Source organism: Nyctereutes procyonoides, unplaced genomic scaffold, assembly GCF_905146905.1.
Source record: "Nyctereutes procyonoides isolate TBG_1078 unplaced genomic scaffold, NYPRO_anot_genome, whole genome shotgun sequence".
NCBI lineage: Eukaryota > Metazoa > Chordata > Mammalia > Carnivora > Canidae > Nyctereutes > Nyctereutes procyonoides.
Genome location: NW_026575049.1, coordinates 55910204 through 55924616, shown reverse-complemented (window position 1 = coordinate 55924616; position 14413 = coordinate 55910204). Strand labels below are relative to the sequence as shown.

Genomic DNA, 14413 nt, shown 5'->3' with positions numbered 1-14413 from the left:
CACAAAATTGTATTCAATATAAACATATATAGTGTTTATATAATAATTAATAACTTAAATGTATAAATATGAACTATTTTCTGATATATTTAATAATACATAATAATGAAATAGAATAAGAACAAAAACTTCAGTTGTCTTAATCATTGAACAATACACATTTTTAGGACTCTTTGACTAGTTACATTTAGGCAGGGATAATTTTACAAAGTAGAATCAAAGATTAATGAGCAGCCCTTTGCCTTTGAATTGCCAAAGAGGGTGTTTATAAAATCTTTCCTGGACTTCTTTTTTTTTTTTTTTTTTTTTTAAAAGATTTTACCTATTTATTCATGAGAGACAGAGAGAGAGAGAGAGAGAGGAGAGAAAGAGGCAGAGACACAGGCAGAGGGAGAAGCCGGCCCCACGCAGGGAGCCCGATATGGGACTCGATCCAGGGTCTCCAGGACCACACGTTGGGTGGAAGGCGGCACCAAACCGCTGAGCCACCCAGGCTGCCCTCTTTCCTGGACTTCTAAATAATTCTTACCAGAATCTTTTCCTTTAAAGCCAATTTCTAACTGGTATCTCCTTCATCTGAAATTTTAACTTATTTTGACAATGTATGACCTTTTACATTTATTTTCTTTATATAAGATTTCAATTTTGTGCAAATAGCAAATTCTCACTAAAGTATAAAATAAAGTTAGCTTTTTTAAATTTTGGAAGTGCTTATTCTAATACAGGTTTATAATTGTTAAAAATTTCTAAATGTAAATTGATTTGGTAAAACTAATCACAGGCACTTGGCTGGCTTAATCAGAGGAACCTGCGACTCTTGATCCTTTGGGTTGTGAGTTCGAGCCCCATGTGGGTGTAGAGATTACTTAAATAAAACTTAAAAAAAACTAATCAAATAATTTCAATTGATGTTGTCATTGTTCTGTGATAATAAATCATACCTCCTAGTGTGAAGAAAGAATATCTGTAGCATAATTCTTGGAGGTTATTAGAAGCAGGTCTCCATAAGAAATAAAATACACTGGGCGGGGGAGAAAAGGAAACAGAGTTGTGACAAGTGCATTAGTTAGTGTAATGCCGAAGCTGCCTGAGGAAGTCACTCTTGTTAATAATAATTTGGCTGTGATATTGTGGGAAATTATATATTTTCTGAAATACTAGACCAGTTTTTGGAAGCACATAGCTACTTAGTTTTCTTTAAAATTAGTCTTCTATTTTTCTTAGATAAATCTCAGTGAGGTAAAAGCATTCTAGCTGCTTAATTTTTTTGGTCAGATCTTTCATTATTAAGTTTGCCTTGCACATGTTAGTAGTATTTGTCTTCTGGAAAATTGGAATAATGAGACTGGAAACTTGGTTCAGTTCTGAGTTTTCCTGTAAGAAAATCTGACTTAGTTCCTAAGAGAATATATGGCATAGTCTTAGAATCCCATTGTTTAAGTAAATGGCTACTAAATGTGAAAACCAATTTTCTGTGCATTGTATTAGAGACTGACAAAATATAAAAACTTAGATGAGTTGATTGTCCTAAGTATAAAGTACATGATAAACCTAATGGTATCTTCATTGTACTTTTTTTGGCCTTTGGCAATATAGGATTACTAAGTATCTTGTTGTATATATTATAAATTTTACCATTTCAAAGGATGGGTAAAACAGGGACCCTTGAGTGTGTAATTAGGTGTAAATTTCTTTAGTACAATTTGAATTTTTGGCAGTTTTGTCAGATACCAAGGTTGCTGAATGAATTTTAAAATGGAACCTCTCTATTTTGCTGTTGGAACCTTTAGTTAATGACTGAATAGAAATATGTGTGGTATAGTTTATACTCCTAGTTCTACCTTTATAGATGTGGAAGTTGGATTATGTCTTTGCAGGGTCACACAGGAATTTTGGACACTTGCCTTTAATCCTGAAATCGTCCTTAATTTCTCCTTTTGCAGTCCACTCTTTATAATCTTCTAGGTCTAACAGCTATCACAGGGTGCAGAAAACTAACATCTATACAAACAGGGTTACTCAAGGTAGAGGAGTCATCATTTTTCATCTCCGATATTTCTTCTTGACTTTGTGCCCCCTTTCCTCTGATAGATCTGTTAAGCCATTCTTAGTTAAATCATTCTAAGGATCTCAGCTTTTACTAACTTCTCGGGCAAAGAAAACTTCATAGTTAAGGTCTAAGACTTGAGACCATTTCATTAATATGTGAAAGGATGTGTTGTTCTGCGATGAGGGGCAGGGCTAGCTAACCTCTCTTGGCACCTCCAGGAAACTACCCAGCTCTGCTGGGGGAGCTGCACACAGAAAAGGAAACAGTTACTACTCCACGGTGAGTAACCCTGTTTTCTCCTTATTTCACCTTCTGACTGTTTTCATTGATTTTTAAAAGCTTGTGTGTCAGACATGGAAATAGTTCTTATGCTCAGAGTTAATTTTAAACCTAGCAACCTTTTGTTCACATGGTAGAGAAAGTTAGCTTTTCATTTGTGTTTATAGCTATTATTGATGCCTGGGATCGAATTGGATAACAACACAGAAATAGGCCAATTGTTTCTTGTGAAACACTTTTAACTTGAATGGAAAACATATTCTGTTAGTATTAGTGGCTTGGTTTTATACCTTTTATGTTTGCTTTCTTGGGGTGGGGGGATGATTGGGAAGAGTAGACAAGAAGTATTTCTCCACCTATAGACGAGAAGTATTGTTTGCACTTGTTTCATGACAGTTCACCTAGCCTTCGTTTGCATAATGGATTTGCATTGTATATTTTATTTTTATGTTATTAGTTATTTCTTCCCTTTTCACCATCCTTTCTCTCCCACCAGTGATTATTTTCATAGTTCTGCTCTAATCAAATCTGGAGAAGATTGCCATCTAGTGGTACAAATAACATAGCTGTTGAAAACTTCTAGGTTTTTTTTTTTTGGTGGCACAAACATTGAACAAAATTTGTTATAAATTAGGTGGCCAGGTGCTGTCTGGTGCTTTGAAGCTGATTTAACATTATTATTGTATAAGTGATATTTTAAAAAATATATTGTGTAGGAATTGTCAGAATTTTATTTAGTTCCAGAGGTCAAATTATTACTATTTGTAAAATGCACCAGTGAATGAGAAAAATGAATTTCACTTGGGGTGGGGCAGTGATGATATTTGATTTAAATTCTATATATTTCTACTATAGCTTTAAATCAGAACACACATCTGTAACTGTTGATGGCACTTTAAATATGTTCAGTTAAGATTATGTGCATAATTAAAAGTGTTGAGCAGTTTTAAGTATCAAAGGACAGGGCAGCACATGTATACTTAGTGTGGCCACAAAAAGATATAATGATAAAGTCTTACTTGGGTGATGGATAGAGATTTCTTTTAGAAAATTATTCTTCTGAAGACCAGAGGAAATAGTATAAATACGTATTTAACGCTTGCTGAGAAACATTTCACGTAAAACTTGTCAGTCCAACCAGAGTTGAATTAATTTGTTAGAGAAGAAAGGAACTATTAAAACTGAATCTTAGATAAATAAACATAAAAGGATTTTGTGACAGCTAAGAACAAATAAAGCTGAAATACGTCTCTAACCAGATGCCTTTTATACACTTGAGATATGAAAGATCTGTTTTAATTCAGGTTCCAAAAGGAAAGCCTAAGCTGAGTTTATTTAATGTACTTCTTAATACTTCAAAATCCCAGTTAGGTTGAGATATTTTAAAACACTTGTAAATCAGCAATAATATTTCTTCAGATTTTCTGGTAGGTAAGCAATTCAGAGTGACATGAATTTTAAAAATTAGCATCAGGGCTCTTAGATGAGGCTTGTTTTTAAGTGTCATTAAAATTAGTGTTATTAATTTTGCTGTTACTAGAGTCAGAAATGCATACAAGCAAAACATTTCAAATTCCCAATTAATCTTTTTTTTTGATAGCTACGGTTGTGTGTGTGTGTGTGTGTGTGTGTATTAAAAGTTCAAAATAGTTTACTATAGCAGTTGCTTTATTATGTCATGTAAGAACAGTTTTATGACTTGACTAAAATGCATGCTTGGTTCAATATTATTTGGAATTAGGTACAGACTGGGTAGGGTACAATAGTATTCTTACTTTACATAACTACTGATATTTGTAGCAGCAGCGAGAAGATACCAACTCTCATATGATAATTCATGGCAAGAATTTTCCTGTGGTATTAACAGGGAGGGAAGGATGAATGGGTGGGAGTAAAAGTCTTATGCTGTTTGCTTGTTACTGTTTGAGCAGTCTTTTTCTTTGGTGGTGAAATCTAATATCAGTAGAGATGTTGGACTCCTTGAAGTTCATTGTTGTAAAAGAATCTGATTTTTTTTTTTAAGAAGATTTTATTTATTTATTTGACATAGAGAGCACAAGCAGGGGGAGTGGCAGGCGGCAACAGGATCATGACCTGAGCCGAAGACAGATACTTAACCAACCCAGGCGCCCCGGAATCTGATTTTGTTTTTAACTGACTAGATTCTGGATACATATATATATTATTTATTTAATCATATACAATTGTACAGAGTGCTCAAGTTTGCAAGATGTTGCCAAAGGCAGAAGTTTTATAGAATGAAAACCAAATTTTATGAATTTGAATTAGAACTTCAAAGTCTCTGAAAAGCAAATTACTATTTTATATTATAAAATATAACCATTCTTTGTTTATACTCTTTAGGCTTGGTTTGAAACATGAGACACTATCGTTGCCATCCTAGGCCCTAGATTATGGTGAGGAACATAGTTAAATAATTGGCAGTTTAGTAATCTTAATATTATTACCCATTTAGATAAATCCAAGAATTCATAACTACCACATATTAAGATAGAGATAACTTGCTTAATTCAACTTAAAAAGTACAATATAGGTGGGGGTATGTTGATTTAAAAATAGTTTTTTCTTCATTACAAATGCTGTGTAGTTCATGAGTGATGAGTAATCACTATAAAATTTCTATCTATAATAATTAGCTTTTTATTGGATAAGCTTATCCCATGTTTCCTTGGCATTTGTGCCTGTTTTTCCTCTTAGAAAGCACTATCCTTTTTTTAATAAAAAGTTGTTGATACGCATTTTTAATGTTGAAAGTTGTATTTTTCATGGAAGAAAATTTAGATTTCAGATATAAAGGTTCGTATTCCCTAGTAAAATCTGTTCTTACATACCTTTAAAGTGACTTTTAATTGTTTAATAAGTTTAACTAGCTGAGTCTGGTTCTGTTAACATAATTCTTTGTGGCAGATCTTTAATTGGGAAATGCAGTGTTTTTATATCTAATTGTCTTCCAAAAGAAGTTAATGGCATTTTACTGCAGATTTTAGGAGAGATCAATTTGAGTGGTTTTAAGAGGAAGGATGATAATTATTTAAGAAGTTTGTCTGCTATGTATTCTGTAATAAAATTTGACTTGAATTTTTGGTGTCTAGTTTTAACCTTTCTTATACTATTATAAAGCTGACTTTTCTTTGCATAAATGTATATATAAATGCTTATCATTGGGTTTAAGCTTTTATACTTGAATATTGAATATTATTATTATGTTTATTTGGGTGGTGAATTTTCCCCCATAAAGTAACTAAATTTAATTAGCATTTTGTTTAAGATGAATAATACTGTCCTTACTGGGACAGATAGCATTACTCTTCAGAAGGACAGAGTAAACAGTTTTGGAATGTTGAAGATGAGAAATCTATTTGTTTAAAAGAGCATCATCTTTGTTTTGATTTAAACATTCTAGCAATGACACTTTTCCCTTTAATCATTTTTATTGGTATTATTAATAAATACAAGCACTCTTGTTTTTATACAGGGTACCAAGTATGGTGTCCTTGGAAGAGACAAAGTTATATACTGGACTTGAATATGGTATGTGAATTCTAATCTGAATAAAAATTTTATGGACAGTTTAAACTGAACTAAAATTAACTAAAAAAAGAGTTAATACAGCTACTCTGGAAAACAGGAAGGAGGTTCCTCAAACAGTTAAAAATAGAGCTACCTTACAACTCAGCAATTGCAATACTGGGTACTTATCCAAAGGATACAAACAGTGATTCAAAGGGGCACATGCACCCCAATATTTATAGCAGCAATATCCAAACTGCCAAAATATGGGAAGAGCCCAGATGTCCATTGACAGATGAATGGATAAAGATTGGGGGGCGGGTGTGGAATATTACTCAGCTATCAAAAAAATGAAATCTTACAATTTGCAATGATATGGATGGAACTAGAGGGTGTTATTGCTAAGCAAAATAAGTCAATCAGAGACAGTTCTATCACTCATGGAATTTAAGAAACAAAACAGAATCATAGGGAGGGAGGGAAAAATAAAGTAAGACGAAATCAGAAGGGAGGCAAAACTTTCTTAACTATAGGAAACAAACAGGATTGCTAGTGGGGAGCGGTGGGAGGGCTGTAGGTGTCGGGGATAGGGTAACTGGGTGATAGGCATTAAGGTGGAGGGCAGGTGATTTAATGAGCCCTGGGTGTTATATGCAACTGATGAATCATTGGACTCTACCTCTGAAACAAATAATACACCATATGTTAATTGTTGATTGAATTAAAATTTTTAAAAAGTCGAAATGGAACAGTACATACTTAGAATTCTCCTAGTCTCTTTTTATATATAAAATGAGTATTAGTTAATTACACAATAGCTATCTTTGCATTTCCTGGAGAAACTGGAAAATTACTTAAAGAATAGCTAATAAAAGACAGAAATTGGACCAGGTAAATAAATTTTTTTTTGTTTTGGGGGTTTTTTGGTAAATAAATATTTGTATGCTTTCTGAATGCAGAGGCAGATTTTCATATTATCATCATGTTCATTTATGTTTAGCATTGTTTTAGAACTGATACATTATACTTGATGAGAATGTGGGAATATTATAACCTTTATTCTGTGTTTGTGTCTCCCTATAATAGTGGATTAAATTTCATATAAATATGTAAAACATTGTGTTAATTTAATGTTCTGAGCCTAACATTAATAGAAATTTAGCACATTACTTGTTGGATTAAGAGTGGAATTAACTCCTAAAGTGTAAATTTTGTTTGCTTGATTTGGGTCACCCATAACCAATTAAGGAATTCTGTGCACTACGATCTCTAATTAGTGAATAGAGCCTTTGAAATATTGGCAAAGATTTTTTTTTTCTTCCTCTTCCTTGCCTGCCCAAGTAGATTTATAAGCAGATTTTAAATAAGCAGATTTTCGTAAATGTGTAGGTTTTCAAATTTACTCTGCATCATTATTTTAATTCATTCATACTCCAACTGTGAAAAAGGCAGACTCATTTGTTTTTTTTCCTGGATACATTATTTATTCTTGACATAAACTGTTGATATAAGCTTGAACAGTCGGGGGAGCATTCATTGGATCTAAATGCCCTGTCTCATTTTTTGAAAAATAGATCTATCCAGAGAGAACCACCGAGAAGCAATTGCTAGGGTCATAAGGAAGCTTCTTAGTAAGTATATATATGCATTTAACTTACTTTTGCTAATAACTATTTAGGAATTTTATAGCATATATGCTTTTATGTAACTTCATTTAAATTCTAAATAGAATATCAGACAGTATTTTTCCTTAACAGATTCCTGATTTATCAAGAGTCCTGTAGTAATTCAGAATATTTTAACCAAAATCCTTTTTCTTCTATTATAGACCACATACTTAACAATTCAGAAGATGATACCAAGTCTTTGTTTCTTATCATAAAGGTACAATTATCCTTTAATAGTTGCATGATTATTAATGTGACTAGGTTTGACATGATGGCTTGTAAATAAAAAATTTGAAATTTTCTGACAGATTATTGGAGACCTTTTGCAGTTCCAAGGATCTCACAAGCATGAGTTTGACTCTCGTTGGAAAAGCTTTAACCTAGTAAAGAAATCAATGGAAAATCGGGTCAGTTTTCGCCTAAAAACTGAATTAATTTTTTTAAAGTGTATAATATTGATAAAGCCACTTGATTTAGCGATATTCAGCATACAGAGGAAAGTTTCCCTGTAAGTAGAAATCGATTTTAAAATATTCTATCTTGGTATAATAAAAAAAAATCCTGAAAAAATATTTTCCTCATACAGACTCTTCTTTGAGTTTCCAGGAGACTCTCTGAACTCTCATTGGAAATATGAAGTATAATAATATGGAAGGCTGCCTTGTAAGAACTTGAGGGGATAAAGGATAAGAGGAATTGTCCACAGGCATAGATTAAAGCATCTCATTCTATGGAGGTCTCAGAAAAATATGTTTTGTATTATCCTGTGTTCAGGAGAGGTCAGTACAAGTTTCTCAGGAGCAAGGAAGAAAGGATACTTAAGCCAGCAATTTGTTGTTGATAGCAGTGTTTTTCTGTAGGAGACTTTTTTTGAAGTTGAGTTAAAAAGATTGTAGAAATTTATTGTTTAAGCAAAAATCACTGTATGTTAGACAGAGGGAATGGCATGTGAAAGGACAGGGAGACATAAAACATGGCATGCCTTAGGAAATGGTGGCTACAGGGCAGAAATGGCAGGAGGCAACTAGGTCATTTATAGTTTTGGGGGTTTTTTTTGTTTAAGTTTATTTATTAAGTAATCTCTATTCCCAGTGTGAGACTGGAACTGAGATCAAGAGTTACATGCTTGGGCAGCCTGGGTGGCTCAGCGGGTTAGCACTGCCTTCGGCCCAGGGTATGATCCTGGGGGCCCGGGATCGACTCCCGTGTCGGGCTCCCTTCAGGGAGCCTGCTTCTCCCTCTGCCTGTGTCTCTGCCTCTCTCTCTCTCTCTCTCTCTCTCTCTCTCTCTCTCTCTCTCTCTCTGTGTGTGTGTGTCTCTCTCTGTCTCTCATGAATAAATAAATAAAATTAAAAAAAAAAAAAAAAGACTGACATGCTCTCACATGCTCTTCCAGCTAAGCCAGACAGGTGCCCCTAGGTTGTTTACAGTTTTCTCCCAAGGCAGTGCTTTGGTTTTATATTCAGCATTGAGGAGTCATTAAAGGTGCTGAAGTAGGTCTGATTTGAGTATTGGAAAGATCAGTCTCTAATTCAATGACTTTTGAGAAGCTCTGTCACCACTGAGGAAAAAAAACAAAGCAGTTGGAGATTGAGACTGGAAGCTGTTATAGTAGTCAGATGGAAAAACACAGCCTGAATCAAATCACTGTCATTGGGATGGAAATAAGGTGTTTTAAAAAAGAAGGAATTGTGGAGACGTGATGGCTAGTGAGATTAAAGTGTGAAAGAGGAGCAATGTTTGTGTTCCAGATATCTAGTGACTGGATTATTCCAGATATCTAGTGACTGGATTAGAAGATTGAGTGGTAGGGGAGAGCATAGAAGAACATTTTCTTAGTAGTCTGTTTATGTAGTTTCAATAAGGACCTGCGTAGTTCCTCTCCCATTAATAAACTACCAGAGAAAACCAGGATGTTGGATGAGCTATTTAAAGGGGCTATTTCTACTATTAGCCATGAAATTAATTGAAATAGTATCTTTTAATGTAAGCCTGGTCACTTTAGAATAAATGAAATACCTCCACTACCTACCAGTCCAGCACGAACCTTTACTGAACTAATTTTTCAGTAAGGGATTCAGGGGAACCCTTGGGTGCAGTCAATTAGGGACAATGTTGAAGTGTCTTATACTTTGTTTTTTAGCTCCATGGGAAAAAACAACATATCAGAGCGCTTTTGATTGACAGAGTAATGTTGCAGCATGAGGTAAATCTCTTTAAAAATTGATAGCTTTTTTAAATAACAGTTTTCCAGATGAATATGTAATTATTTGTGTTACTTCATAATTAAATGAACTTTTTTTAGTAAAAACTTTGAGATTTGATTTTACCGTGCTTTCTTTTCGTAGCTGCGAACACTGACCGTTGAGGGTTGTGAGTACAAAAGGATACATCAAGATATGATCCGAGATCTTCTTCGTTTATCTACAAGTTCATACAGTCAGGTAAGGCTCTTTCCCTCTGCCCCCTTCCCTGACCCACTTTCCCATCTTATTGCAGCATAATCTAAATAACCTCATTTCAAATACTAACAAGGAAGTTTAAGTAATGTATTGGTGGGGTGCCTGGGTGGCTCATTTGATTGTCTGACTCTTGATTTCACTTCAGGTCTTGATCTTAGGTTGTAAGTTCAAGCCCTGCGTGGAGTCTACTTATTATAGTAATAATAATAATAATAATAATTTACTAGCATAGAAAACACCTTTCAAATTGCAAATATTTTCAAGCTAATTTTAGTAGTCTTTTAAAAATAATGTTCCGTTTTACTGTTTGTTATTGCTTCTCAAAAAAAATTTTTTTATGTAAAGTAGATAGTGCTAGTGTAATATTACTGCCACTTAATCAAATCATGTTGTGATTGGCAGTCTGTGAAGACTATATAATTCCCCCTAGATGTTATGCTTGGGTTTCAGCAACATACTACCATATGAATTATGGGGTCCGTCCTTTAAGGTGACATAGGACCAAGATATGACCTTAAGCACAGAGAACTGGAAAAGCAAAATTCATAAGTAACTAATTACTCTGTCTTTATAAATAAGGTAAGTTAGGACACTAGTCTCTAACTCAAAAGATTTCATCTAAAGAGTTTGAAATATATAGTGTCACTTTTACTATAGTTGACTATTATTCATTACTATTTGGGTCATGGGTTCTAATCCTATACTGAGTCTTTTGTTTCAATTCAGAACATATGAGCTCTACTTAACGGTTTGCATCGAAAAGGTGAAGTTGTTCTGTGATTTATTTTTATTTTTTAGAGATTTATTTGAGAGAGAGAGAGAGAGAGAGAGAGAGAGAGAGAGAATGAGCTGGGAGAGGGGCAGAGGGAGAGGAAGAAGCAGACTCCCCACTGAGCAGGAAGCCTGATATGGGGCTTGATCCCAGGATCCTGGGATCATGACCCAAGCTGAAGGCAGCTGCTTAACTAACTGAGCCACCCAGGCACCCCTGTTCTAAGAGGAAATTAACTCTTCTCATCAAAAGTAACTCAGAATAGAAAGTTAAATAGTCTGCTGATTATGTTACAAATGCATATCAGTTCGATTCAGTTTCTCCCTTATCAAAAATATTTAAATCTATGTAACTTAAACCATAGATGTGGTTGGTGGTAATGTGCTTTCCTTTTGTTAAAAAGATAATCACTTGTTTTTGTTAAGGTATATACTTCAGTGTATTTTTCTGTTACAATAATATTTATCATTTTGTTTTTGGTAATTCCTTAAAAATCTTTTTGTAGTTTTTCTCTACAATTTAATAAAAAGTCCTCTGTTAATACTTGTTTCAGGTCAGAAATAAGGCTCAGCAAACATTTTTTGCTGCCTTGGGCGCGTATAACTTCTGTTGCAGAGATATCATTCCCTTGGTTTTGGAGTTCTTACGGCCTGATAGACAGGATGTCACACAACAGCAGTTCAAGGTATAGGGTTCTTTGTTTTATTTTATTATGAAAATTTTCAGGTACACAGAAAGTTGAAAAAATTTGTACAGCAAACATCCATATGTTTTTGTATTTAATATTTTGCTATATTTACATATATTTATCCAAGTCCACCTAATTTTTTTATATATTTCAAAGTAAGTTGAAGACATCAGTACCTTTCACCTTTAAACATATAGTGGGGGTTTTTTCTCCCTAATTTTTTACTTACCTGTGTTTATAATTGGTGTTATAAGAAATGTACATTGCAACAGTGGATAAATAGCCTGCCTGACCCATAGGAGAGGGAGGTGAAAGACCAAAAGGTTTCGAGTAGTGTGAGCAGCATGTTGAAAGGCCTGAGATAGGAAGAAACATAGTAAGTTTGAGCAACTGAGTGTAAGCATGTGTGAGTAGAACAGAGAAGGAAGGAAATGACACAAGATAACGAAAATAGTTTATCTCACAGGAGTACAGTAGTAGAATATAGGTGAAACATAATGCTCATGCTATGAGAAAGAAGTGGGTTGACTGAAAGTGATTTAGGAGGGAGAATTGATAAGACTTGGTTGAATATGAAGGGACTGTAAAAAGGAGGTATCAGAATTTTTTTTTAAAGATTTTATTTATTCATGATAGAGTGAGAGAGGCAGAGACACAGGCAGAGGGAGAAACAGGCTCCATGCCAGGAGGCTGACGTGGGACTAGATCCCGGGACTCCAGGATCATGCCCTGGGCCAAAGGCAGGCGCTAAACCGCTGAGCCACCCAGGGATCCCCAGGTATCAGAATTATTAAGGTTCTAGATTGTACAAATGGTTATTGAGTGCATCAGACAGGGAGAGGACAAGGAGCATAGATGATAAATTAGTCTGTTTGGACAAGATATATTTGAAGTATTTCCTCTAAACTAAGAGGCAATGTCAGGTAATTAGACATCATTCCACCAAACCTAACATTTCAGTGTGTTTTGATGATAATTGACATCTTTGGGCACAGGTAAGAAAGCGTAGGAGGAATGAGAAGAGAAAGAGGACCAGGAAGGCAGGTGTTGAGAAAACTCCATTAGGACCCCCATGAAGAAGTAACTGAGAAGAGAAAGATCAGAAATATACCAAGATAGGAGTTACAGAAACCAAGGAGAGATCTTTCCCTGTGAGAAGAGAGACTTGTTAGCAGTATCATTTGCTGTCTGAGTAGAGTTAACATGACAACTAAACCTATTCTTGAAGTTGGCTTTTAAGACGAGTCAACCAACCAAAGCTTGGGCTCAGTTACTTTCTTTAGTAAGTAAAGTTGCATTTGGAACACAGCCATGTCCATTTATTTATGTATTATGTCTGTGGCTACTTTCATACTACAAGAGCATAGGTAAGTAGTTACAACAGAGACCATATGACCAACTATTTTCTATTTGACCCTTTATAGAAAAAATTTGCTGACCTCCAGTGTAGATATATAATTCAAGAGTGTTGTGGAATGTCTAACTCTTAGGGTGGTGTGTGTATGATGTATATATGTATATGATATATGTATATATATATATATATATTTTTTTTTTTTTATTTTTTTTTTAATAAATTTATTTTTTATTGGTGTTCAATTTACCAACATAGAGAATAACACCCAGTGCTCATCCTGTCAAGTGCCCCCCCCCAGTGCCCATCACCCATTCACCCCCACCCCCTGCTCTCCTCCCCTTCCACCACCCCTAGTTCGTTTCCCAGAGTTAGGAGTCTTTATGTTCTGTCTCCCTTTCTGATATTTCCCACACATTTCTTCTCCCTTCCCTTATATTCCATTTCACTATTATTTATATTCCCCAAATGAATGAGAACATACAATGTTTGTCCTTCTCCGATTGACTTACTTCACTCAGCATCATACCCTCCAGTTCCATCCACATTGAAGCAAATGGTGGGTATTTGTCGTTTCTAATGGCTGAGGAATATTCCATTGTGTACATAGACCACATCTTCTTTATCCATTCATCTTTCGACGGACACCGAGGCTCCTTCCACAGTTTGGCTATTGTGGACATTGCTGCTAGAAACATCGGGGTGCAGGTGTCCCGGCGTTTCCCTGCATCTGTATCTTTGGGATAAATCCCCAACAGTGCAATTGGCTGGGTCATAGGGCAGGTCTATTTTTAACTCTTTGAGGAACCTCCACACAGTTTTCCAGAGTGACTGCACCAGTTCACATTCCCACCAACAGTGTAAGAGGGTTCTTAGGGTGGTATATTGCTGATTGTATCGGGAGCAGTTTAAGTGGATAGAATCAGATAGGTCAAGTAAGATCAAATTTGAAAAACATCTATTAGGTCAGTAAAAAAAATTACCAGTGACCTTATGAGAATGTGTGAAAAGGAATATAGAGTACACAGTGGGTAATGAAGCCAGATCAGAATTGAGTTACGGTGAATGTTTAGAAAATAACATAATAGCTCTTTTTTTTAATTTTTTTTTAAATTTTTATTTATTTATGATAGAGAGAGAGAGAGAGAGAGGCAGAGACACAGGCAGAGGGAGAAGCAGTCTCCATGCACCGGGAGCCTGATGTGGGATTTGATCCCGGGTCTCCAGGATCGCGCCCTGGGCCAAAGGCAGGCACTAAACCGCTGCGCCACCCAGGGATCCCAGAAAATAACATAATAGCTCTTTTCATTAAAATAGAGTGGTTTTTAATTGACTGACTAATTGAGCTTTTATGAGTAAACAGCACACAGTATAATTAAGTAATCTAGTTTTAATATACTTAAGAAAATATGCAGTCAGATTTTGGAAATTATCCCAAACATGCCCTAAAATGCTAAGAGTGGCAAGTGTTTATGGCCTCTGTGATACTAGAAAAGAATTGGAAAGGAAGTTATATGCTTTAAAACAATGACCTTACATTTCTATATTATCTTATTAATAGCTGTTCTTTGAGCTAACCTTTTATTAGATGACTCAGGTAAAATATTACT

The 14413-nt window shown here is 34.9% G+C and overlaps 1 protein-coding gene across 1 annotated transcript in view; it reads left to right on the top strand.

Moving 5' to 3' along the window:
- The window catches only part of PSME4 (proteasome activator subunit 4), a 107583-nt gene that overhangs the window by 57219 nt on the left and 35951 nt on the right, over positions 1 to 14413 (top strand). The window contains exons 21-27 of the mRNA XM_055327991.1: positions 5826 to 5881; positions 7435 to 7491; positions 7689 to 7744; positions 7836 to 7934; positions 9671 to 9733; positions 9876 to 9971; positions 11315 to 11446. Of these exons, the coding sequence (XP_055183966.1) occupies positions 5826 to 5881; positions 7435 to 7491; positions 7689 to 7744; positions 7836 to 7934; positions 9671 to 9733; positions 9876 to 9971; positions 11315 to 11446 (559 nt within the window). The remainder of the gene's footprint in view (positions 1 to 5825; positions 5882 to 7434; positions 7492 to 7688; positions 7745 to 7835; positions 7935 to 9670; positions 9734 to 9875; positions 9972 to 11314; positions 11447 to 14413) is intronic.